The 23457-nt window shown below is 42.3% G+C and overlaps 1 protein-coding gene across 2 annotated transcripts in view; it reads right to left on the reverse strand.

The window, feature by feature from the left end:
* tmem245 (transmembrane protein 245) overlaps positions 1–19412 on the reverse strand; it is a 53528-nt gene extending 34116 nt beyond the window's left edge. For both annotated transcript variants that reach the window (XM_060900170.1, XM_060900169.1), the window contains exons 1-5: positions 18760–19412; positions 14743–14860; positions 7484–7579; positions 7154–7276; positions 3142–3321 (exon numbers count right to left, since the gene is read on the reverse strand). In XM_060900170.1, the coding sequence (XP_060756153.1) occupies positions 3142–3321; positions 7154–7276; positions 7484–7579; positions 14743–14860; positions 18760–19356 (1114 nt within the window). In that variant the 5' untranslated portion in view covers positions 19357–19412. The remainder of the gene's footprint in view (positions 1–3141; positions 3322–7153; positions 7277–7483; positions 7580–14742; positions 14861–18759) is intronic.
* Positions 19413–23457: the final 4045 nt, after the last annotated feature.

A 23457-nucleotide genomic window follows, 5' to 3' on the forward strand; every position in this document is an offset into this window, starting at 1 on the left:
TATTGTCACTTAGAGCATTTAATTTTTAATTTAAAATTTTTTTTTTCATTTCCGTTTGAGAGTACGTCGTGCACATTCTGGCTGCCGCTTCTCACCAGAGCTTTTTTATTTTATTTTATTTTTTTTTCTATTTTCATTTATTTATTTATTTTTTGTGTGTGTTTGTGTAGTTTGATGTTTGAGTGTTTTTGTCCGCCGGTTGTGGTGTAACTCCGGACCCAGTTTGGGGCGTTGGTTCCCTCCAGGCCTTGGTTCGCTGTGGGTGATGCCTGCGCTCCCAGCTGTGGACTGCAGTGAGCTCGTTGCTCATTTTACATCGTGGTTGTCCAGCGCTCTGCGCTTTAACGCTTGGCGTGATGTTCCGAGCGATGTTGCTCGGTGGTGTCGCGGCGGCTGTGCAGGCGGTTTGGGACACACCAGCGCTCTGCATGGCGGAGCTTCTCTGCTCACTGTGTGGATCCACGGCGTGGTGTTCGAGCGATGTTGCTGGCGGCGTCACGGCGGCTGTGCTGGAGATGTGGGACTCATTTTTATGCGCCTTTTGGTGGGACTGTGGCTGCTACACCACGGGAATTACTTCCTGACCCCTACTTGGTGGACTTTTTAATTTTATTTAATTATTTTCCCCCTTATTTATTTATTTATTTATTTATCCTTGTCTATATTGTAAAGCGTCCTTGGGTTTCTTGAAAGGTGCTATATAAATCTAACTTATTATTATTATTATTATTATTATTATTATTATTAATTGTAGAAAATGACAACCAGACAAAAAAACAAAAAACAACAGGAGTGCTCTAAGAGCACAATATCCCCCACTACAATATATTGCAAACAAAATTGCCATATGCGTATTACTATCCTATAACAAAGCCTTCTGCCAAGTTTCATGAAACTCCTTCAAACATTGTGAGAGGAGTTGATTTCAGAAAGTGAATACCCTTTCCTGGGATGGACGGACAGACGGACAGCGGGGGATAAAAATGAAATGTTTTCAGACCTTGAATAATGCATAGAAATCAAGATCATGTTCAATTTTAAACACCACAGTACAAATATTTGAACTGAGGTCGAGTCCAGAAATCAATATTTGCTGGAATAACCCGGACATTTAATCACAGCTTTCATGTATCTTGGCATGCACTCCATCAATCTTTCACGTTGCTCTTGGGTGATTATAGGCCACTCCTGGTGCAAAAATTCAATCAGTTCATCTTTCTTTGATGGCTTGTGACCATCCAGCTTCCTCTTTATCACATTCCAGAGGTTTCCAATGGGGTTCAGGTCTGGAGATTGGGCTGGCCATGACAGGGTCTTGATCTTATGGTCCTCCATCCACACCTTGATTGACCTGGCTGTGTGGCATGGAGCACTGTCCTGCTGGAAAACCCAATCCTCAGAATTAGGGAACATTGTCAGAGCAGAAGGAAGCAAGCTTTCTTCCAGGATAACCTTGTACATGGCTTGATTCATGTGTCCTGCACAAACCAAAATCTGCCCCATTCCAACCTTGCTGAAGCATCACTGATCCTCCACCAAATTTCACAATGGGTGTGAGACACTGTGGCTTGTAGGCCTCTCCAGGCCTCCGTCTAACCATTAGATGACCAGGTGATGGGAAAAGCTTAAAATTGGACTCATCAGAGAAGATGACCTTACTCCAGTTCTCTATGGTCCAATCCTTATGGGCTTTAGCAAACCTCAACCTGGCTCTTTTTTGCTTCTCATTGATGAAGGGCTTTTTTCTAGCTTTGCATGATTTCAACCCGCCCAGAGGAGCCTTTTTTGACTTGTCCTTGCTGTGCACTTAACCCCAGCTGCCATTTGCCATTCCTTTTGTAGGTCTCTTGATGTCATCCTACAGTTATTGAGCGACACTCGAATGAGTTGACGATCATCCTGGTCAGTGGAGAGTCGTTTTCGCTCTGTGCCAGTCTGTAACTTTGTTGTGCCCGATGTCTGCTGCTTGACCTTGTTCTTGTGAACTGCTGTCTTTGAAATTTTGAGGATGAAAGTAACCTGACTCTCAATGTATCCCTCTGCCAGTAAAGCCAGAATTGAACACTTCTTTTTCCTCACTCAGAATTTTTCTTTTTAATTCTTTTGGCATGATGAACAGACATTTTTGTATTCCAATTAAATTTAAAGGAGCACTGAAGGCAAATTTATCATCATCAAAATTCTATTTCTCATTTTATTAAATACAGGAATGCATTTTTGATGGCCATTTTGTCACTGCTATAGCAAGTTATGAGTGTTTGAAATACGCTATGTAATATATCAGTCCATATGTCAAAGCAATGGCCGTAAACAAGATTCGTTGAGACCTGTGCGAGACATTGTAGGACGGAAGTAATTAATGTACAGCGGAAATCAAAGTCACCAACATCTGCCAACGTTGTCAAAAGACGCGCGCGCCCTCTTTCAAATGCTGATGTAAGCAAGCCGGAAGTTTTGTTTGTTTTGATAGCAATCAGGAAAGTTGGAAAAAAGTAGGCAGTAATCGTCATTTAAACTCGTTTTTGGAAAACGGTTTTCAAAATGGCGGCACTGACACCTGGCTGACACTTCACATTTCGAAGTTTTGCACAAGTCTTGTGAAGATCGCACGGATAAGCGACGCCTGCTGTGGACCAAACGAACTAAATTCAACATGGCTAAAAACCGAACAGGCCAATAAGTATAATATTTAATTGCAATTAGTTGCCAATACAAGTCATGATATAAGGTTACTAAAACCGAAAACGTAATTGAATAACACGTTAATTAAGAAATAAAGCAAGTTTAAAAATGACTTCAGTTCTCTTTTAAGGTACTATTAGCACCATTTCTGCCATCCAAACTGGTCCTATTGTAAAAGTATAGTGATGACCACAGCAGTGGTTTTTATACTTTTCCTCATTAAATAAGATTTGGTTCAGGTGATGACCTAATCAGTACCTCATTAAGTAAAATGACATGTGCTTGTATTAGAATTCCAGCACAGACACTGGAATAAAATGGCTGCCGTACATAGAGATGTTGATTTAAGAAAAAAAATTTGTGATTTCTTAATTTTTTCCAAAGCTATATCATATTTATATATTATATATGACACACACTTTGTCCAGCTAGCACACACACAAAAAACACACAGATTACCAGCAAAGGGGATGGGCAACAGCTGCAGGATCCAGAGGTTGAGCCAGATCTGCACTAGCACGATGGCCCACACCAGCAACACAAAATAGATATCGCTGGCTTTCTCCTTGCACACAAGACTCTGGAAATCTGGGCGGGGACGCAGCGGTGTGGTGAAAACTTCACTCGTTTTGGAGTCATCTGTGTGTATGCAGAAAGACACAGCATTAAAAACGTCACAGCACAAGCCAAACAGAAGCCATATTATGCAGCAGAATTACACGATAGAACATTTAACAACACTTGCTGCTGTAATATAGTGATACAGATGTTACAGCAGACTGAAAGTGGTATTACAGTAAGTGGTACTAAGCGGTGCCAGATGTTTTGACGAATCACATCGTCAAAGAATAATGATAATAAGCTTATCAAAATACATGATCAAAATACAGCCACTTAAAAAACTGTGAATTTATCATCCTGCAATACGTTGTAAGTTAACTCAAGAATTATTGGCACCCTTCAAAGGAATTAAAATAAACCCATGATTGAGAAAACAACCTAATCCTTTCTCTAGCAAACAAGTTTTTTTCATGAGAATTTAAATCATTTAGATCAGGGGTTTTCAAAGTGTGGGAGAGTCAGCCCCCCCTCAGAGAACAAATAAACAACAGCGCCCCCCCCTTACAATTTTTGTTGTTGCTATACTTAAATGTTCCATTCGTATTAAAAAAAAAAAAAAAAAAAAAAAAGGTTGTTGTACACATTTTTATTTTTTTCTTTTGCACATTTTAAACATCTGTGCTTTTTGAAAAATCTTTTTTTACACATTTAAAACATACGAGTTTTATTAAAGCATCTTTTTTACACATTTTAAACATCTGTGCTTTTTAAAACATTTTTTACACATTTTAAACATCTGTGCTTTTTAAAAACATCTTTTTTTACACATTTTAAACATCTGTGCTTTTTAAAACATCTTTTTTACACATTTTAAACATCTGTGCTTTTTTAAAACATCTTTTTTACACATTTTAAACATCTGTGCTTTTTAAAACATCTTTTTTTACACATTTTAAACATCTTTTTTACACATTTTAAACATCTGTGCTTTTTAAAACATCTTTACACATTTTAAACATTTGTGCTTTTTTAAAACATTTTTTACACATTTTAAACATCTGTGCTTTTTAAAAACATTTTTTACACATTTTAAAAATCTGTGCTTTTTAAAACATCTTTTTTACACATTTTAAACATCTGTGCTTTTTAAAAACATTTTTTACACATTTTAAACATCTGTGCTTTTTAAAACCTCTTCTTTTTTTTTTTTTTTTACACATTTTAAACATCTGTGCTTTTTTTTTTTAAACATCTTGTTTTACACATTTTAAACATCTCATAGCATCATTAGCTAGCACCTCTTGGCAGACAACACACTGTGGCAGTGGAGCATCTTCAGATCCAGTCCATGAAAATCCAAACTTTAAATAATCATGGTCATACTTCCTTCTTTTGTTGCTTGGCCCAGACTCTGTCTCCTCACTCACTGTAGCTTTAGGTACTAAAAATCGATCCATTTTGTCTCTGGCAAAGGCTAGCTGAAGTTCGCTAAATGTCCGCAATAGTAACTTATTCTGGTTTATTTTTCCTCATGTTGCGCCCCCCCTGAAGAACTCTGGCATCCCCTAGGGGAGGCGCGCCACACACTTTGAAAAGCCCTGGTTTAGATTATTGTATTGATCAATGTGTCAAAATTATTGACACCCCATAGAATATTTGAAATGAAATCAAATCTAGAAATTCTATCATTGACCAAATAAGTTGCAATCATACAGTACGTCTTTGTTATCTATATACAGTACCAGTCAAAAGTTTGAACACCCCTACTCATTCATAGGTTTTTCGGTATTTTGAATATTTTCTACATTGGAGAACAATACTGAAGACATCAAAACTATGAAATAACATTTGGAACATAGATGGAATTGTGTGTGTGTGTGTGGGGGGGGGGGGGGGGGAGTGTTAAACAAAATATGTTTCATATTTTAGATTCTTCAAAGTAGCCACTGTTTATCTTGATGCTGTGCACACTATTGGTATTATCTTAACCAGCTTCATGAAGTAGTCACCTGGAATGCTTTTCAATTAACAGATGCCTCGTTAAAAGTTAATTAGTGCAATTTCTTGCTGCTTTAATGTGTTTGAGATCAAACAGTAAATAATAGAAATACAGTAAATAGCCCTATTCCACACCACAACTGTAGTAATCCGTATTACATCATTAACTGTTGAGCTAAGTAAAGAGAAATGGCATCCATCATTACTTTAAGACATGAAGTGTCCTTAAATTAATAAAAATAAAGAAAAAACATCAAATCACGAGGCATGGCCAAACTTTTGACTGGTACTGTGCGTATATTTATAGTCCCCTCCATGATTATTGGCACCCCTTGTAAAGATTAGTTTAAAATTTTTTTTTTTTTTTAAATGTCCCTCCTGTGCCAGGACCTGATCTTCCCAGATAGTCTTCTGTCCCAGGATGCCTTAAGGCACATTGGGCGGTGCCGATCTCCGTTTTCATAGCTCTCGCCCTCTCACCTATTAAATAGCTGGGGTTACAGTGGGGTGCCAGTTCTCTGTTAATCACAAGAGTTTGGCTCCCTACTTGCATCTGTATTGCGGTCTGTTTGCCAGATGACAGTAGGTACTATTTTTATGATGGTATGACCCAACTGCGAGTTGAACTAACCACTGGGCCAACTTGCAGTAAAGATTAGTAAAAATGGGTCATAAAAAAAAATTTCACATTTTCATGAAGGAGCTTCATCTCGCACTGGGGGCGGGGCGGGGGGGGGGGGGGGGGGGGGGTGAGAGAGAGAAAAGTCCAACCTTTAACTGAAATAAATTTATTCAGAGAAAAACAAATCCCTCATTGAGGAATGGTCTCGGATGCCCTGCTCTATGCCTCCAACCTTATAAAATGTTATAGGAGAAGACTCGGTGCTGTTTTACTGTCAAAGGGAGATTGTACAAAGTATTATATGCAGGGGTGACAATAATACAAGCACATGTGTTTTTGATGAAAATAATTATTTATTGATGAGGGATTTGGGTTGTTTCCCCCCCTGAGTAAATTTATTTCAATTAAAGGTTGGATTTTTCTCATTTTTTTTCCAGTGTGAGATAAAGCAATTTCACCAAAAGGTGTTAAAAAAAAAACAAAAAAAACAGTTATTCCACAAAATCGAGTTGTACATGAGCTGATAGCTGAGGTGCGTAACACCGAGTTGGCTATAAGCCATGTACAACGAGATTGAGTGGAATAACTGTTTTATTCTATCCACATGCACTGGATTTTGAGAAACAGAGCATTTTTATTTTTTGCAAATTTGATAAATAAAAACTTTATACAAAACATCCGACAAAATCATTTCGCTTAGAATGAAACAAACCAGCGAAATGACAGGCGCAATTTGTGAAAAATGCTATAATAATAATAATAATAATAATAATAATAATAATTCCTGAAAAATAAAGATCTTACCATCAAATACTTTCATTCCATACTTTGTTGCTTTTTTTTGTATTTTTTGCGGTTTTGTTTTCGAGTAGAGTTTTTATTTCGTCCTCGGTTGGTTCAGCAACACGCGCCGCCATTTTGTTTTTCTCTACTCACCGTATATAAGCTGATATCCGAGTAGGAGAGTAGCCAATCAGTGCGTGAGACTGCTTATATCCAGTGAATGTGGATAGAACATATATTATATAAATTTTGTACATAGGTAACATATCCTTAATGACTATCCAAAAAAATTGCAAAAGCTCTGAACAGTGAAAGAGTGTTTTAATGTTTGAAGAAAAACAATGCCATAAAAATGTTTTTGCCTGAAAACATGGTAAATTACTGGATGTGTAATTTGATTTGTATAATATTCGCGCATTTTCTTGTAGGGTGTCGATTACAATATACAGTATAACAACTCGTGCATCATGATTGTGTGGTCTATGTACATGATTTTTCTTGTTGTACCTTTAGATGGTGTTTTAGCATCACTCTCTTCATCATTCTCAGCCACAGGCCGGTGGTTACCGCAGGTAATGGCCATGTAGATAGTGTTCGCAGCAAAAGAAAGGACCTGTCCTGGCAGTTCCCCTAGAAATGCACAAGTCACCAAAAAGGAGATGTACATTCCTTCTTGCACTAGTTATTACATCACTCCTGTCTCACACCCTCTCTAATAATCCGGTGTACAGCCCCTGGTTTGTCTGGTGCATCATGATCTTGAAGAGAAAATATTTCACCCTGTAGTGGATTTATATATTCATGACAACAAGGTTGGTCATTTTTTTCTCTCCTCACCTTTTCCCGGTACCGGTGCTTTTTCCTGAGAGCCCACTATTAGCAGAATGACGACCACCACAAACATGGGCACTCGCCAGGCTCCTGTCAGAGACACTGCAACAAAAACACAGTGTAACCTGCACTACTGAATTCTCGATTCAGACTGGTCAGGAGGTATTATATTACATTAATGCATTCTTATCGTTTCTAGAGTAACAACTGATACAGGGACTTACAGTTAGGTCCATAAATATTTGGACAGAGACATTTTTCTAATTTTGGTTCTGTACATTACCACAATGAATTTTGAAAAAAAAAAAACTTCAGATGCAGTTGAAGTTCAGACTTTCAGCTTTAATTCAGTGGGTTGAACAAAATGTGAGGAACTAAAGCATTTTTTAAACACAATCCCTTCATTTCAGGGGCTCAAAAGTAATTGGACAAATTAAATAATTGTAAATAAAATGTTCATTTCTAATACTTGGTTGAAAGCCCTTTGTTGGCAATGACTGCCTGAAGTCTTGAACTCATGGACATCACCAGACGCTGTGTTTCCTCCTTTTTAATGCTCTGCCAGGCCTTTACTGCAGCGGTTTTCAGTTGCTGTTTGTTTGTGGACCTTTCTGTCTGAAGTTTAGTCTTTAACAAGTGAAACGATGCTCAATTGGGTTGAGATCAGGTGACTGACTCGGCCATTCAAGAATATTCCACTTCTTTGCTTTAATAAACTCCTGGGTTGCTTTGGCTTTATGTTTTGGGTCATTGTCCATCTGTATTATGAAACGCCGACCAATCAGTTTGGCTGCGTTTGGCTGGATTTGAGCACACAGTATGTCTCTGAATACCTCAGAATTCATCCGGCTGCTTCTGTCCTGTGTCATATCATCAATAAACACTAGTGACCCAGTGCCACTGGCAGCCATGCATGCCCAAGCCATCACACTGCCTCCGCCGTGTTTTACAGATGGTGTGGTATGCTTTGGATCATGAGCTGTACCACGCCTTCGCCATACTTTTTTCTTTCCATCATTCTGGTAGAGGTTGATCTCGGTTTCATCTGTCCAAAGAATGTTCTTCCAGAACTGTGCTGGCTTTTTTAGATGTTTTTTAGCAAAGTCCAATCTAGCCTTTTTATTCTTGAGGCTTATGAGTGGCTTGCACCGTGCAGTGAACCCTCTGTATTTACTTTCATGTAGTCTTCTCTTTTTATGGTAGATTTGGATATTGATACGCCTACGGTACCTCCTGGAGAGTGTTGTTCACTTGGTTGGCTGTTGTGAAGGGGTTTCTCTTCACCATGGAAATTATTCTGTGATCATCCACCACTGTTGTCTTCTGTGAGCATCCAGGTCTTTTTGCATTGATGAGTTCACCAGTGCTTGCTTTCTTTCTTTCTTTCTTTCTTTCTTTCTCAGGATGTACCAAACTATAGATTTTGCCACTACTAATATTGTAGCAATTTCTCGGATGGGTTTTTTCTGTTTTCGTAGCTTAAGGATGGCTTGTTTCACCTGCATGGAGAGCTCCTTTGACCGCATGTTTTCTTCACAGCAAAATCTTCCAAATGCAAGCACCACACCTCAAATCAACTCCAGACCTTTTACTTGCTTAATTGAGAATGACATAACGAAGGAATTGCCCACACCTGCCCATGAAATAGCCTTTGAGTCAACTGTCCAATTACTTTTGGTCCCTTTAAAAACAGGGTGGCACATGTTAAGGAGCTGAAACTCAAACCCTTCATCCAGTTTTAATGTGGATACCCTCAAATGAAAGCTGAAAGTCTGGACTTTATGCCCATGTCCATTATATAACTATAACTTGAATATGTTTCAGTAAACAGGTAAAAAAAGAAAATTTGTGTCAGTGTCCAAATATTATGGACCTAACTGTATATGGCAGACGTGTCACATAACTGGATTAACAAACATGTTCTTTAAGTTGTTAACAGACTTCAGTTTTCTGTGAGGTAACATTTAGTTAGCATTTATCAGTTTCCGCACTTCATTAGTCACTACGTTATCCGATATAGAAAAGTCTTCAGGACAGAAGGTTTTACAGAGAGGATGGTGACAGAAGGACTGTTTTATAGCTGTTATTTACACTCACTGGCCACTTTAATAGGAACTTGTTCTTGATTCTAAGATTCCTGTTCTTGGCTGAAGCAGTGGAACCCAATGTGGTCTTCTGCTGTTGCATGCTGAGATGCTTTTCTGCTCATCACGGTTGTAAAGAGTTGCTATGAGTTACTATATCCTTCCTGGCAGCTCGAACCAATCTGGCCATTTTCCTCTGACCTCTCTTATCAACAAGGCGTTTGTTTCCACCCACAGAACTGTCGCTTGCGCAATGTTTTTTGTTTTTCGCACCATTCTGTGTAAACTCTAGAGACTGCTGTGTGTGAGAACCTCAGGAGATCAGCAGTTTCTGCAATACTCAAACCAGTCCATCTGGCTCAAACCAACACCCACAGTGCCAAAGTGAAAGAAAGTCGCACTTTGAGATCATAATTTTCCCCATTCTGATGTGTGAATGAAGTGAGCATTAACTGAAGCTCTTGATTTGTATCTGCGTGATTTGATGCACTGTGCTGCTGTCGAGGGATTGGCTGATTAGAGAACTGCATAAAACTGCAGGTGAATGGGTGTTCCTAATAAAGTGGCCAGTGAGTATGTTTATCTTGATAACATGAACTAACTTGTTTCATGGATGTTCCACAATATTAAGTATAAACAAATAAAAATTTAAGTTTAAGAAATAAAAATGGTGTGGTATAAGAGGAAAAAAAACACTTCACGAGATGCGGTTATTGAAACAATAATAAACTTTGGGTAAAAGTAATTCGGCTTCGCTTCAGGCTGCATCGCGCGTTCATGTAGTTGATTAGTTTCCGATAACATCATTCCAGTTATTTTTTTATTCCTTACTTTGTACATTTTTATGTCTACTATTTATATAAACTGTCACCCAAAATGGATGTAGATAAAGGCATGGATTAAAGATGAAAAATGTATTAAATATATACGGGGGCTACAAAAGTAGGTATACAGTAAGGATTATTCCAATATTACCAGTATTATAATAGTGGTGCTAGGTTTCATTGAATACTATAACGTTTTGTGTGAACGTTGGCGGCACGGTGGTGTAGTGGTTAGCACTGTCGCCTCACAGCAAGAAGGTCCAGGTTCGAGCCCAGCGGCCGACGAGTGCCTTTCTGTGTGGAGTTTGCATGTTCTCCCCGTGTCTGCATGGGTTTGCTCCGGTTTCCCCCAAAGACATGCAGGTTAGGCTAATTGGTGGCTCTAAACTGACCGTAGGTGTGAATGGTTGTCCGTGTCTGTGTGTCAGCCCTGAGGTAACCTGGCGACTTGTCCAGGGTGTACCCCGCCTCTCACCCATAGTCAGCTGGGATAGGCTCCAGCTTGCCTGCGACCCTGTAGAACAGGATAAAGCGGCTAGAGATAATGGATGGATGGATGTGCAAACGTTTTGTTTTTCATTACTGCACATCTACTTTTGCAGCCCCCTGTATAAATAAATATATACTGCTCATGAGGAACAATTCTGTGTGTCTAGGACTTGTGAGCTGTGTCCTTGGGGGAAAAAAGACTGCACTTTTATTTATCTTTGCTGGGTTTGTTATTGGTAGCCAGGCATTAGAGCACTAAAACAAGAGAGATCACAGTTGCACATGCGTCATTCGAGCCAATCGGTCTGTTCTTTCACAGCTTTTTGAGAACTAGTGCTCCCTGCTTAAAAAGCACAGTCCCATAAAGGGCCTTGGGTATTGTACAGAAGTACTATCACCATATATATATATATCACACTGTGTGCACAATTATTAGGCAAGTTGTATTCCTGATGATTAATTTTATCGTTGAACAAATACAGTGCTCTCAGTCAATCCAAATTGTTAATAAACCTAAAACCAGAATGATTAACAAAGGAAAGAGGAGTTTAGGCCTTCTCAGGGGAATATACAAGTGTGCAGAATTATTAGGCAACATTTAGTGTGCAGAATTATTATGCAACTAAATGAAAAGCTTAAAGTTTCCCATCTCACTTGTTTATTTTAATTTTCAGTGTAACAAATAAACAACTCAGAATTAACAAATAAACACTTCTAGCATTTCAAAAATATTCAGTGACCAATATAGCCACCCTTCTTTTCAATAACTGCCATGAGCCTTCCATCCAGTCTGTTAGTTTTTTGATTTGTTGACGATCAACTTTTTGTGCAGGAGCAACCATGGCCTCCCAAATGCTATTCAGAGTGGTGTATTGTCTTCCCTCGCTGTAAATCTCATGCTTAAGAAGGGGCCACAAGTACTCAATAGGGTTTAAGTCAGGTGAGGAAGGGGGCCATGTCATTACTTTGTCATCTTTAAGGCCTTTGTGGGCTCGCCAAGCAGTGGGGTACTTGGGTGCATTGTTCTGCATAACAATCATGGCCTTCTTGAATGATGCAGACTTCTTCCCATACCACTGCTTGAAGAATGTAATCTTTTAGAAACTGGCAGTAGGTTTGGGAGTTGATGTTAAGTCCATCTTCAACCTGAAATGGTCAAACTAGCTCATCCTTAATAATAGCAGCCCATGCCATTACCCCTCCACCACCTTGCTGGTGTCTGAGTCAAAGTGCCCTGTGTCCATTAGTTATCCAGCTATGGGCCCATCCATCTGGTCTATCCAGAGTCACTCTCATTTCATCCGTCCATAAAACCTTTGGAAAATCTGTCTTCAGATATTTCTTGGCCCAATCTTGACATTTCAACTTGTGAGTCTTGTTTAGTGGTGGTCGTGTTTCAGCCTTCCTTACCTTGGCCATGTCTCTGAGCACCGAACACCTTGTCCTTCTGGACACTCCAGGTCGGTTGCAGTTCTAGAATATTGTGGCACTGGAGGATAATGGGTTCCTGGTAGCTTCATGTTTAATCCTTCTCAAGTCTTTTGCGGTTAATTTGTGTCTTTTCTTCTCCACACATTTTTTGCGACCCTGTTGACTATTTGCAACAAAACGTTTGATTGTTCTGTGCTCACATTTCTATAGCTTAGCTATTTCAAGAGTGCTGCATCCCAGGATAGGCATTTTACAATTTTTGTCTTTTCAGTGTCTGTTAAATCTCTTTTTTGGCCCATTTTGCCTGAGATAAAGAAGCTGCCTAATAATTATGCACACCTTAATATAGGGTATTAATGACTTTAGGTCACACCCTCCCTCATTACACAAATAAATACCACCTGAGAATGCTTAAATCCAATTAGCATTCAAGTGTATCTAGCTTGCGGTTGGAAAACATGCATAGAAATAATGGTAGGGTCAGAGTACTCACTTGCCTAATAATTGTGCACACAGTGTGTGTGTATATATATATATATATTAGTGCTGTCAAGCGATTAAAATATTTAATTGCGATTAATGTCGCGACTGTCATAGTTAACTCGCGATTAATCGCAATTTAATCGCACATTTTTGTCACATGACATTGTAATTCTCTTATCAGCATAAAAAAGTGAATGGGCTTGCTTTGTACCAATGTTGTTTTTTTTATTGCAGAGCATAACACGTCTTGTCACAGCCACTGACATCCATAACTTCCATATTAGATGAGAAAACCAAAGGATGAAAAATAAAGTGCATATCACTGTGAAAATAAATGTTTTATTTTACTCTTCATTGGTTTCTTTTGAAGAGAAGTATTTGCCATAAAAGAAGAAAAAAAAAAAACAGATAACAAAAATAAAAACATTCATCATACGTTCAAAAACGTTCATCATAGTGCGGCACTGTATTCTCTAATTCTCACTGCTTATAACTCTACACCTCCCCGGTGGAGATGAGCTGGGAAACTGAAGACTGAAGGAACAGTATTGAAAAGTATTTTTCCAGTCTCACCTGTGAAAGGTAATCTCATGTGATCTCGTTTGGACGGTAAACCTGTTGGTACAGTTAAACGCAGCGCGCGACAAGCCTCAGCAGGAACTACGGGTGACTCGCAGGGCCAAATTAGAATTTGCGTTAACGGCACTATTTTTTTTAATCGCGTTAAATTGAGATCGCGTTCACATCGGGTTAACTTTGACAGCACATATTATATATATATATATATATATATATATATATATATATATATATATATATATATAAATAAAAATAAAGAGAGAGAGAGAGAAAGAGAGGTGTTAAGAAGTGAAAGCAGTGGTTAGTTGAGACAGCTGTGTGTGATCGCTAGCCACAGTGATGAATCCAGGCCTGTTAATGAGACAAAAGGTCATCACCATAGCATTCTGGCTGAAGTCCATGATGACACAAGTGCAACTATTTCTTTATGAAAGGCCAACTTGTCAGTCTTACCATTTCAGCACAGGAAATAACCCACAAAGATCTCTTTTATCAGGAACTAAATCTACTTATAAACAGTCAGGGCTGTTATGTCATTCTGAAAGCTCTTCTGAAACTCGTGCATAAACAGAATAAACAGAACAGAAAATGAAAATGAAAATGTGGGATTGAACTGAATGATGTGGATTTGAATTCAAAAGCTCTTCGAATTTCATCTTAAAGTGACACAGGTCGACGTGCTGGTTCAGGAATTATTTAATCCACTCCGCTTCCTGAATTGTTTGAGCTGATACCCATCCCCATAGCTGGTATGCATCATTGTGTTTCAATACATTTTTTTTCCTAATACAGGGCGTCCTAATCACATTTTAGTCTGTTAGCAAACCAGCCAGTTTGGAAAAGTCACGAGAGGTCATATGTGGGCCAGAGGTCACAACTGTGAAGCCACAGCAAACATGGCGGCTCACCCAGGTCGAACGAAGACTCCTAAATCGAGACAAATTGAAATATTTGGAAAAATTTTGAGAAAAATAAAAGTTGAGAATTTAAATATTCCAAACCTAAAAGCACCCGTGAACTTGAAGGCTCTCGAGCACTCGCTTCTGTGTCAGAGGCCGCCAGTTCTGCCATGTTTGTCGCGACCTCACTTATTATAATGAGGATAACCTTCGGCCGTTTCCGTACCCAAGTTTAAACAGCACACGGTGTTTTTCCAGCTTATTCTCCTTCTCAGGCATGAGGCAGCAGGCAATACGGCGTGTGATTCAAGTACCTAGGGGTTATTCTAGCTCCACAGGGTACTATTCATCTTTTTAATACATCGACCTGTGTCATTTTAATGCTAAACTGCATTATCAAATTTGTACACTTTGTCTTTTTCCCCCTCAGTGGATGAGTCTCCTCTTACTCTGAAGCAGAACCGTGCCAGACTTACCCAGGTAGAATATAAGAACCGTCCAAATGGGCACAGACATGGCACGCAGGTAACCCTCCATAACCGGTGTCCACTTAAACACCACAGCCAGCACGTAACCCATCACTAATGTTCCAACCTGAAAAAGAGACCGAGAGAGAAGCTTTCAGTTCAGGATCTTATATACGGACGTTTCAATGCCATTCAATCGTAATGTGATATGGACAGTTTTGCATCCATATATACTTAACTTTATGGTGAAAAGACAAAATATGAAATATGATCAGAAAAATGTGCAGTAGTGCAGAAAATAATGGAAGATCACTGCATGGTGGTGTAGTGGTCAGCACTGTCACCTCACAGCAAGAAGGGTCTGGGTTTGAGCCCAGCAGCCAACGGGGGCCTTTCTGTGCGGAGTTTGTATGTTCTCCCCGTGTCCGCGTGGGTTTCCTCCGGGTGCTCCGGTTTCCCCCCACAGTCCAAAGACATGCAGGTTAGGTTAACTGGTGGCTCTAAATTGACCGTAGCTGTGAATGTGAGTGTGAATGGTTGTCTGTGTCTATGTGTCAGCCCTGTGATGACCTGGCGACTTGTCCAGGGTGTACCCCGCCTTTCACCCGTAGTCAGCTGGGATAGGCTCCAGCTTGCCTGCAACCCTGTAGAACAGGATAAAGTGGCTACAGATAATGAGATGAGATGAGACTGTAAAGGCACGTTTTAATGGTGCAACAGTAATGACGTAAATACCAGCGCGACAGAGTAGTGTCCGAAAGTGTTTTTTCGTTTTGCCAATGAGCTCACTATATAGTCCTCTATATAGTAATTCCCTATATAGGGAGTAGGGAACGAATGAGCAATTTCGGACACGGGATGTTTCTGGCTGGATCATATTAAATCTTCAGGTGCAGAGCAGCACTCTCGTGGGGGCTTCATTCATGAATCCCAGGCCGAGGTGTGATCGTACCGACCTGAGATCATGCTCTTTTGAAGAGGGAGGCTTAGAGGGAGGTGCTTGTAAAATTTAGCTTTGTTGCGAGCTCTCCTGGCCGAGTTATTCATTTTTAAAGTCGGCTGGATCGTGTTAAATCTTCAGGCGCCGTGCAGCGCTCTCACGGGGCTTTCGTTCGCGAACACCGGAATACCTGAAATATAAAATAATTGATAGTGCGTATGAAAAAGGCTTTGGACGAAACGTCTTAACTAGTGGACGAAATGGTCATTGGACGAAGTGTCTCGATCCCCTCGTCTCCTCTCCGCACTAAGCCTCGGAGTTTCCTCGCCCTCTTTCTGAATCACAGACGGAATTCTAAAAAAAATTGGAATGTTTTTCAGAATTCCACCACTTCTCTTTAGAATCTTCCTCTTCACATGCACACGTGAAGAGGTGGCAGATGTACCTTTTGTACATACTGAGGGGAAAGATCAGAGCCAAAACATCTCACCAGCATCAGAATACTGTACCTTGTTTATCCATTTGATTTTCTACAAATAGTCTATAAAAATCTTCCAATACAGAATTCTCAGATGTGATCCAGTGAAGATTTGAAGAGGTTTAAGACTCATGGGCTACCTGAAATTAGACTTGAGTTTTCAATATTATGATTTATGGAGCTGGTTCAGTGGTTAAGGCTCACAGAAGATTGCAGAACCCTGATACTGATCTAGAACTGACATACCAGTCTATAGGGTTTACACAGAAAAGTAAGAAAACATTAAAGGGCATATCCTGGACCAATTTTGTTTTTTTTATATCAAAGTATGTTCCTTTACACACTCCTCCAGAAGGGTAATTTTGCACAAGGCCATCTGTCTACAGCAGAAAAAAATAAAATGACAAAACGCATCTGGAAAAATCCCAAGGGAGTCTGGAGCCAGATTCGTGACGTCACCTGTGGAAGCGCCAGCAGGCTGAGAGAGCTTGCACGGTTTCAGTGCACAGCCTGTGTAGACCAAGCGCTCCCATTTCTCTCTCATTGTCCGGTCTTTTGGAAAATGATGAGTACTAATCCCATCAAGAGTGGTGTTGCTACACCCTCCTACGATACATCTGTTAACCATTTTAATAATTATGTGATAACATTGAAGAAATTTGCAGAAAACCACCAGGTTGTTTCCTCATAAACAAACCAGCGCTGATGTAGGATTCAGAAGGAGGCATCCCGCAGATGATGTCACGAAAATCAAATGCCGCTTTTCCACTACCAACGCAGCTGAGTTGGGCTGAGCCGAGCCGTGCCGTGCTGAGCCGGGCTGAGTCGAGCTGAGCGGGGCTGTTGGAGTTGCATTTCGACTACAACCGCGCTGAACCGTGCTGGCTGGAAGTGGGTGGACACATTGGGTGGAGTTAGCGAAAGTGGGTGGACGTCACGTGATGTCGTTAGGTGGCGCAAACAGTGACATCAGTGATCTTTTAAGCGGCAGTCTCACGACCCGGAGAGTAAACAATAAACATGGAGGACATGGAGTCGTTAGTGTTGCTGGTCTTGGTGCTGTGGCTTGTTGTCACCGACAACGCCAACAGATACTGGCAAGAGCGTATAGATGAGGCGAGGCGCATAAGGCTTCAGAAATTCTCGTAATTCGTAATTATTCTTCTTCCGGGTTTACGGTGTTTACAGATCCCAGCGTGCTCGCGGGGCGTGTGTGGGCATGTGAGGACACTCCTCCTCACCAATCAGTGCACAGGGGAGTGTCTCCTCACGCCCCTAGCCTCACTCAGCTCGGTTTGGCTCGCTTCAGCCCGACTCCAAAACCGTGCGAGTTTTAGGGGCTAAGCAGGGCTGAAGCGAGCTGGGTCGTGCTGTTCTTAGATAGTCGAAACGCGAGCCGTGACGGGCTGAAGTGAGCTGAAGTGAGCCGAAAAAGGGTAGTGGAAAAGGGCCAAATGTTTCCCGGGAAATTCAAATGCCAAGTTTTTTTCAGAGGCGGACCAATTCGCCTCAAATGGCTTGATTTCAACTGAATTTTTCTGGTATTGCGCAAGGTAGAAAAATCGCAGAGAATGTTACAGATGATATTTGACCAAAGTTTAATATAAAATAGGAGAATTACACTGATCTTGCTCCTGAATTTACCCGTGATATGCACTTTAAAGGAGCAGCAGTTCTGCCCTGTTGATGATAAAGGTCAGACAAGAATGGCTAGTACAGACAGGAAGGCTCTGGTAAATCAGCATAACCACTCTTTACAACCATGGTGAGCAGAAAAGCATCTCATTGAATGTTGAGATAAACAGGCTACAACAGCAGAAGACCACATCAGGTTCCATTCCAACAGGAGACTAGTCACAAGCTCACTGAAACTGGACGGGGTGGGGTGGGCTTCCCAAAAGCCTCTTAACGCCAAGAGCATCTTAACTAGGAGAGAGAGCGTTCATTGTGCTGCTCGCTCTACCATTTAACGATGATCTTTGTGCTACGATGCTTTTGGGGAAACTCAGGCCAGATGAAGACTGGAATAGCATCATCTATTTTTTTTAACAGTAACTTGACCTGTATTTGCATGATTCTGTGTGTTCATCTCATGGTTGGTTGATTGGATAACTGCACAAATGAGCATGTGATAAAGTGGTCAGTGATTCACACTGGGGGCGGCACGGTGGTGTAGTGGTTAGCACTGTCACCTCACAGCAAGAAGGTCCGGGTTCGAGACCCGTGGCCGGTGAGGGCTTTTCTGTGTGGAGTTTGCATGTTCTCCCCGTGTCCGCGTGGGTTTCCTCCGGGTGCTCCGGTTTCCCCCACAGTCCAAAGACATGCAGGTTAGGTTAACTGGTGACTCTAAATTGACCGTAGGTGTGAATGTGAGTGTGAATGGTTGTCTGTGTCTATGTGTCAGCCCTGTGATGACCTGGCGACTTGTCCAGGGTGTACCCCACCTTTCGCCCGTAGTCAGTTGGGATAGGCTCCAGCTTGCCTGCGACCCTGTAGAAGGATAAAGCGGCTAGAGATAATGAGATGATTCATACTGTTCTGGAGCTCTATCAATGGGCATTCCGGCAGGACCCCTGATAAAAGGGGCGTGTCACGGTCTCTCACTCACCCACAAGGCGCTGAAACAGTCGAGCACGTGGCATATGACGTCACACAGGTGTTCGAGCACAGCCTGCATGCCGATGACGCTCCAGGACAGGTAGAGGAAGTAGAGCAGCGGCGCACCGGCACCGATCAGCAGCAGCACCTTGAGGCGCTCGAGCAGTAAAGCGCCCAGAGTCTCGACACCGTGGTTCACACAGTGGACCGGCACGAGCAGGGTCCCCAGCACGATGGGCGTGCCGCTGGCCCGGAGCCCGCTGAGCCACGAGCGCCCCACGCGCGCCAGAGAATGCTTGAAGGGGTGCAGGAAGGTTCCGCAGAGCACGGCCCAGAGCAGCGGCCGGAGGAACGCCTCGAGGATGAAGTACACCAGAACCGCGGCGCCGCAGCAGATCGCTACGAAGATCATGGCGCCCGTGTTGTAGAAGGCCTGCTTGATGTTCTTGTCAAACTTCAGAGAAGGCTGCTGACCCAGAAGGTGACCGACTACACCGACTGTGGGCTGCACCGACTCCCCAAACGACACCCGGGGAGCGCGAGTCGCGGGAGTCACCGGATCCCCGTCCGGACCCTCGTCCAGACCCGGACCCTCCGCTTCTGCCATGTTCACTGCGCTGCTCTCCGAGGCACACGAGGAATTGCGGATGTTGGGGAAATGTGACGTAGCGTGTTCCGAGCACACTGGGTAATGTAGTACTAGCTTCAATTGTACTCCTGATGGGAATTTCGGCTCTTTTCATGGAGTCGGCTCACTTGACTCGACTCGCTAATAAGAGCCGACTCTTTTGCCCTTTTAGCTTGTGCTGATGGGAATTTCGGCTCTTTTCATGGAGTCGGCTCACTTGACTCGACTCGCTAATAAGAGCCGACTCTTTTGCCCTTTTAGCTTGTGCTGATGGGAATTTCGGCTCTTTTCATGGAGTCGGATCACTTGACTCGACTCGCTAATAAGAGCCGACTCTTTTGCCCTTTTAGCTTGTGCTGATGGGAATTTCGGCTCTTTTCATGGAGTCGGCTCACTTGACTCGACTCGCTAATAAGAGACGACTCTTTCGCCCTTTTAGCTTGTGCTGATGGTAATTTCGGCTCTTTTCATGGAGTCGGCTCACTTGACTCGACTCGCTAATAAGAGCCGACTCTTTTGCCCTTTTAGCTTGTGCTGATGGGAATTTCGGCTCTTTTCATGGAGTCGGCTCACTTGACTCGACTCGCTAATAAGAACCGACTCTTTTGCCCTTTTAGCTTGTGCTGATGGGAATTTCGGCTCTTCATGGAGTCGGATCATTTGACTCGACTCCCTAAAAAGTGCCGACTCTTGCCCTTTTAGCTTGTACTGATGGGAATTTCGGCTCTTTTCAGGGAGTCGGATCACTTGACTCGACTCACAGTGGAGAGGGCGAATGAGTTGAATGACTGACTGTGGAGAGGGCGAATGAGTTGAATGACTGACTGACTTTTTTTTTTTTTTCCAATCGGTTCAACCAGCCCACGTGCCCCCCACCCTCTCCCTCACTGCAGCCATCTGTCCTTCTTCCCTCAACACACCTCCCCCCAGTAATCACAGCAGCCCCCTCCTCCCCCACCTCAACACAGACTCCCCCATGCATTACTGCAGACCAGGTCAGAGGTCAACTGAGGAAGCTTCACCCCAGGAAAGCAGCAGGCCTGGACAAGGTGTGTCCCTGACTACTGAAGACCTGTGCTGCTGAACTGGGTGAACCACTCCAACGCATCTTCAACCTTAGCCTGCAGCTGGGGAGAGTGCCCACCCTCTGGAAGACGTCATGTATTGTTCCAGTTCCCAAAAAGAATCAGCCCAGCGAGCTGAATGACTTCCGACCGGTGGCACTCACTTCACATCTGATGAAGATGTTGGAGCGGCTCTTCCTCAGCTTCCTCAAACCCCAGGTACAACGTGCCCAGGACTGTCTGCAGTTTGTGTACCGGGCAGGTGTTGGTGTGGAAGATGCCATCCTCTACCTGCTACACCGAGCCCACTCGCATCTAGATAAGGGAAATGGCACAGTGAGGATCCTCTTCTTGGACTTCTCGAGTGCCTTCAACACCATCCATCCCCTATTGCTTCAGGACAAACTGAACAGGTTGCAAGTGGGCTCCTGCCTGGTCACCTGGATCTCCAGCTACCTCACTGACAGGCCCCAGTACGTCAGGCTGAAGGACATCATGTCTGACACTGTGATTAGCAGCACCGGAGCACCCCAGGGCATGGTGCTGGCCCCTCTTCTCTTCACCCTGTACACCGTGGACTTCTGCTACAACTCGTAGCTGTGTCACATTCAGAAGTTTGCCGATGACACAGCCAGCGTTGGATGTATCAGTGACGACAGAGAGGAGGAGTATAGGAGCCTGGTGAGGGACTTTGCTGTGTGGTGCAACAGGAACCATCTGCAGCTCAACACCTCGAAGACCAAGGAGCTGGTCATTGACTTTGGGAGGTCCAGACCAAGGTCACGACCAGTTCTGATCGAGGGAGTCGAGGTGGAGGCTGTGGATTCCTACAAGTACCTCGGGCTGTGGCTGGACAGCAAGCTGGACTGGACTTGCAACACCAAACACTTATACAGGAAGGGACAGAGCAGGCTATACTTCCTTAGGAGGCTGCGGTCCTTTAACATCTGCAGGAAACTCCTGTGGATGTTCCATCAGTCAGTGGTCGCCAGTGTCCTGTTTTACACCGTGGTGTGCTGGGGGGGCAGCACATCCAAGAAGGACACATCCAGGCTGGACAAACTGATCAGGCGGGCCGGCTCTGTGGTCGGCATGAAGCTGGACTCTCTGGTGACGGTGGCAGAGAAGAGGTCTATGGGCAAACTATTGAACATCATGGATGATGCCAGTCACTCTCTGCACACCGTCATCAGCAACCAGAGGAGCCTGTTCAGTGACAGAATGCTCCTTCCCAAGTGCAGGCCGAACAGACTCAAAAACTCCTTTGTCCCTCACGCCATCAGACTGTACAACTCCTCTCTGGGGGGGGAGGAGGGGTAACAGAGGACGGGAAGGAGCAGTAGCCTAGCCTAACAATAAGCAATACCAGATAATGTGCAATATAAAGTGCAATATCTCTCCTACCGCCGACCCCCCCCTTCCTCTCTTCCCCATATCTTATTCTTTTTATATATTTGTATATGCAAATACTTAATTTATTTTAATTTATCTAGAAGTTTTCTCTATTTCTTTTCTCTGTTTATCTGGAATGATGCTGCTGGAATGTTAATTTCCCTGAGGGAACCTGCCCAAAGGGATCAATAAAGTTTTATCTGATCTAATCTAATAAGAGCCGACTCTTTTGCCCTTTTAGCTTGTGCTGATGGGAATTTCGGCTCTTTTCAGGGAGTCGGATCACTCGACTCGCTAATAAGAGCCGACTCTTTTGCCCTTTTAGCTTGTACTGATGGGAATTTCAGCTCTTCATGGAGTCAGATCACTTGACTCGACTCACTAATAAGAGCCGACTCTTTCAATTCCCCAACAACTCTTATCTCGGAAACCAGATCTATTAGCGACATTTTTTTTTAATGACCTCGCATTCTACTTTCGTGTTAACAATAAACAATCCATCACGTGTGCTGTCACAGATACATATTCACTAATATTTTGGTGCCCTTTTTCACCATTTGCTGAAAATTTGAATATATTTAGCGAGGAAATTTAAGATGTGCAGCAAAAGAGGAAAAAGACTCATACGGGATTCGGTTCTCAACGTTCAGCAAAAAGAACTGACTCTCTTACAAATGACACATCACTCTTAAAGTTTAACAAAAACCCAAAATAAACTCGTTTATGCTGACATAATATCCATACGAGACGTTTGAGTGGTCACTTGTTCATATTTGTACCTGTAGACTGTGTACAGGTTTTATTTTTAAAGAAAAACAATGTCCCTGTGCGGTGCTCTGAGGTTCAAATATCGCGTTCTAAGTGCAAGTTCCTCGAGAGCATCGGAGATTGTGAGGTCACTTACATGCCACGTGACTTACTGAGGGTGAGATCTAGTGGATATACATTGCTTCTAAATTGTTGTAAACAACCATGAAGATGGTCAAGTGTTTGGGTGTGAAAATAAGCCTGATCACTGAAGCAGTGAAAACACACACACACACACACACACACAAAAGTAAACAGTGAGCAAATACATACACAGCCTTTGGGAGCCTTTTGCTGCCTATAAACACTTCATTGCAGGCTACTCAGTGTTGGGTTGGTTGGTTGGTGGGTTTGTTTTTGTTTTTTTTCCCCAAAAAAAATTTTCCTTGTATTTTTATATTACATGCTTTTTATTTGTTTTTATTCACTGAGAAAATCGATCTTTTTAGACAGCAGGAATCACGTTGCTATGGCAACAGGGTTGTTTACTAGTATGTCAGTACTGTGTATGTTATCTAGCTGAGTGAGATTTAAACTTCATAAAAGTGAAGTCTGTTGAATTCACGTATTTTGTTGCCAGTAAAAATCACATGGTTACATAATTTCTGATTAGATTTTTAGAATTGGAAGCCTTTTAATTTGTCACATTACAACACAGTGAGGTTCTTTCTCTGTATTTAACCCATCTAAAGCAGTGAAAACATGCACAGAGAGAGAGAGCACGTGAGTGAGCAAGAGTGAGCAGTAGTGCCTGGGGATTTTTTTTTTTTAAGAGTTAGAAGCCTTTATTTGATGGCTCTGTGTTACTAAGGGAAAC

This window comes from Neoarius graeffei, chromosome 19 (genome assembly GCF_027579695.1).
Source record: "Neoarius graeffei isolate fNeoGra1 chromosome 19, fNeoGra1.pri, whole genome shotgun sequence".
In the NCBI taxonomy this organism is placed as follows: Eukaryota; Metazoa; Chordata; class Actinopteri; order Siluriformes; family Ariidae; genus Neoarius; species Neoarius graeffei.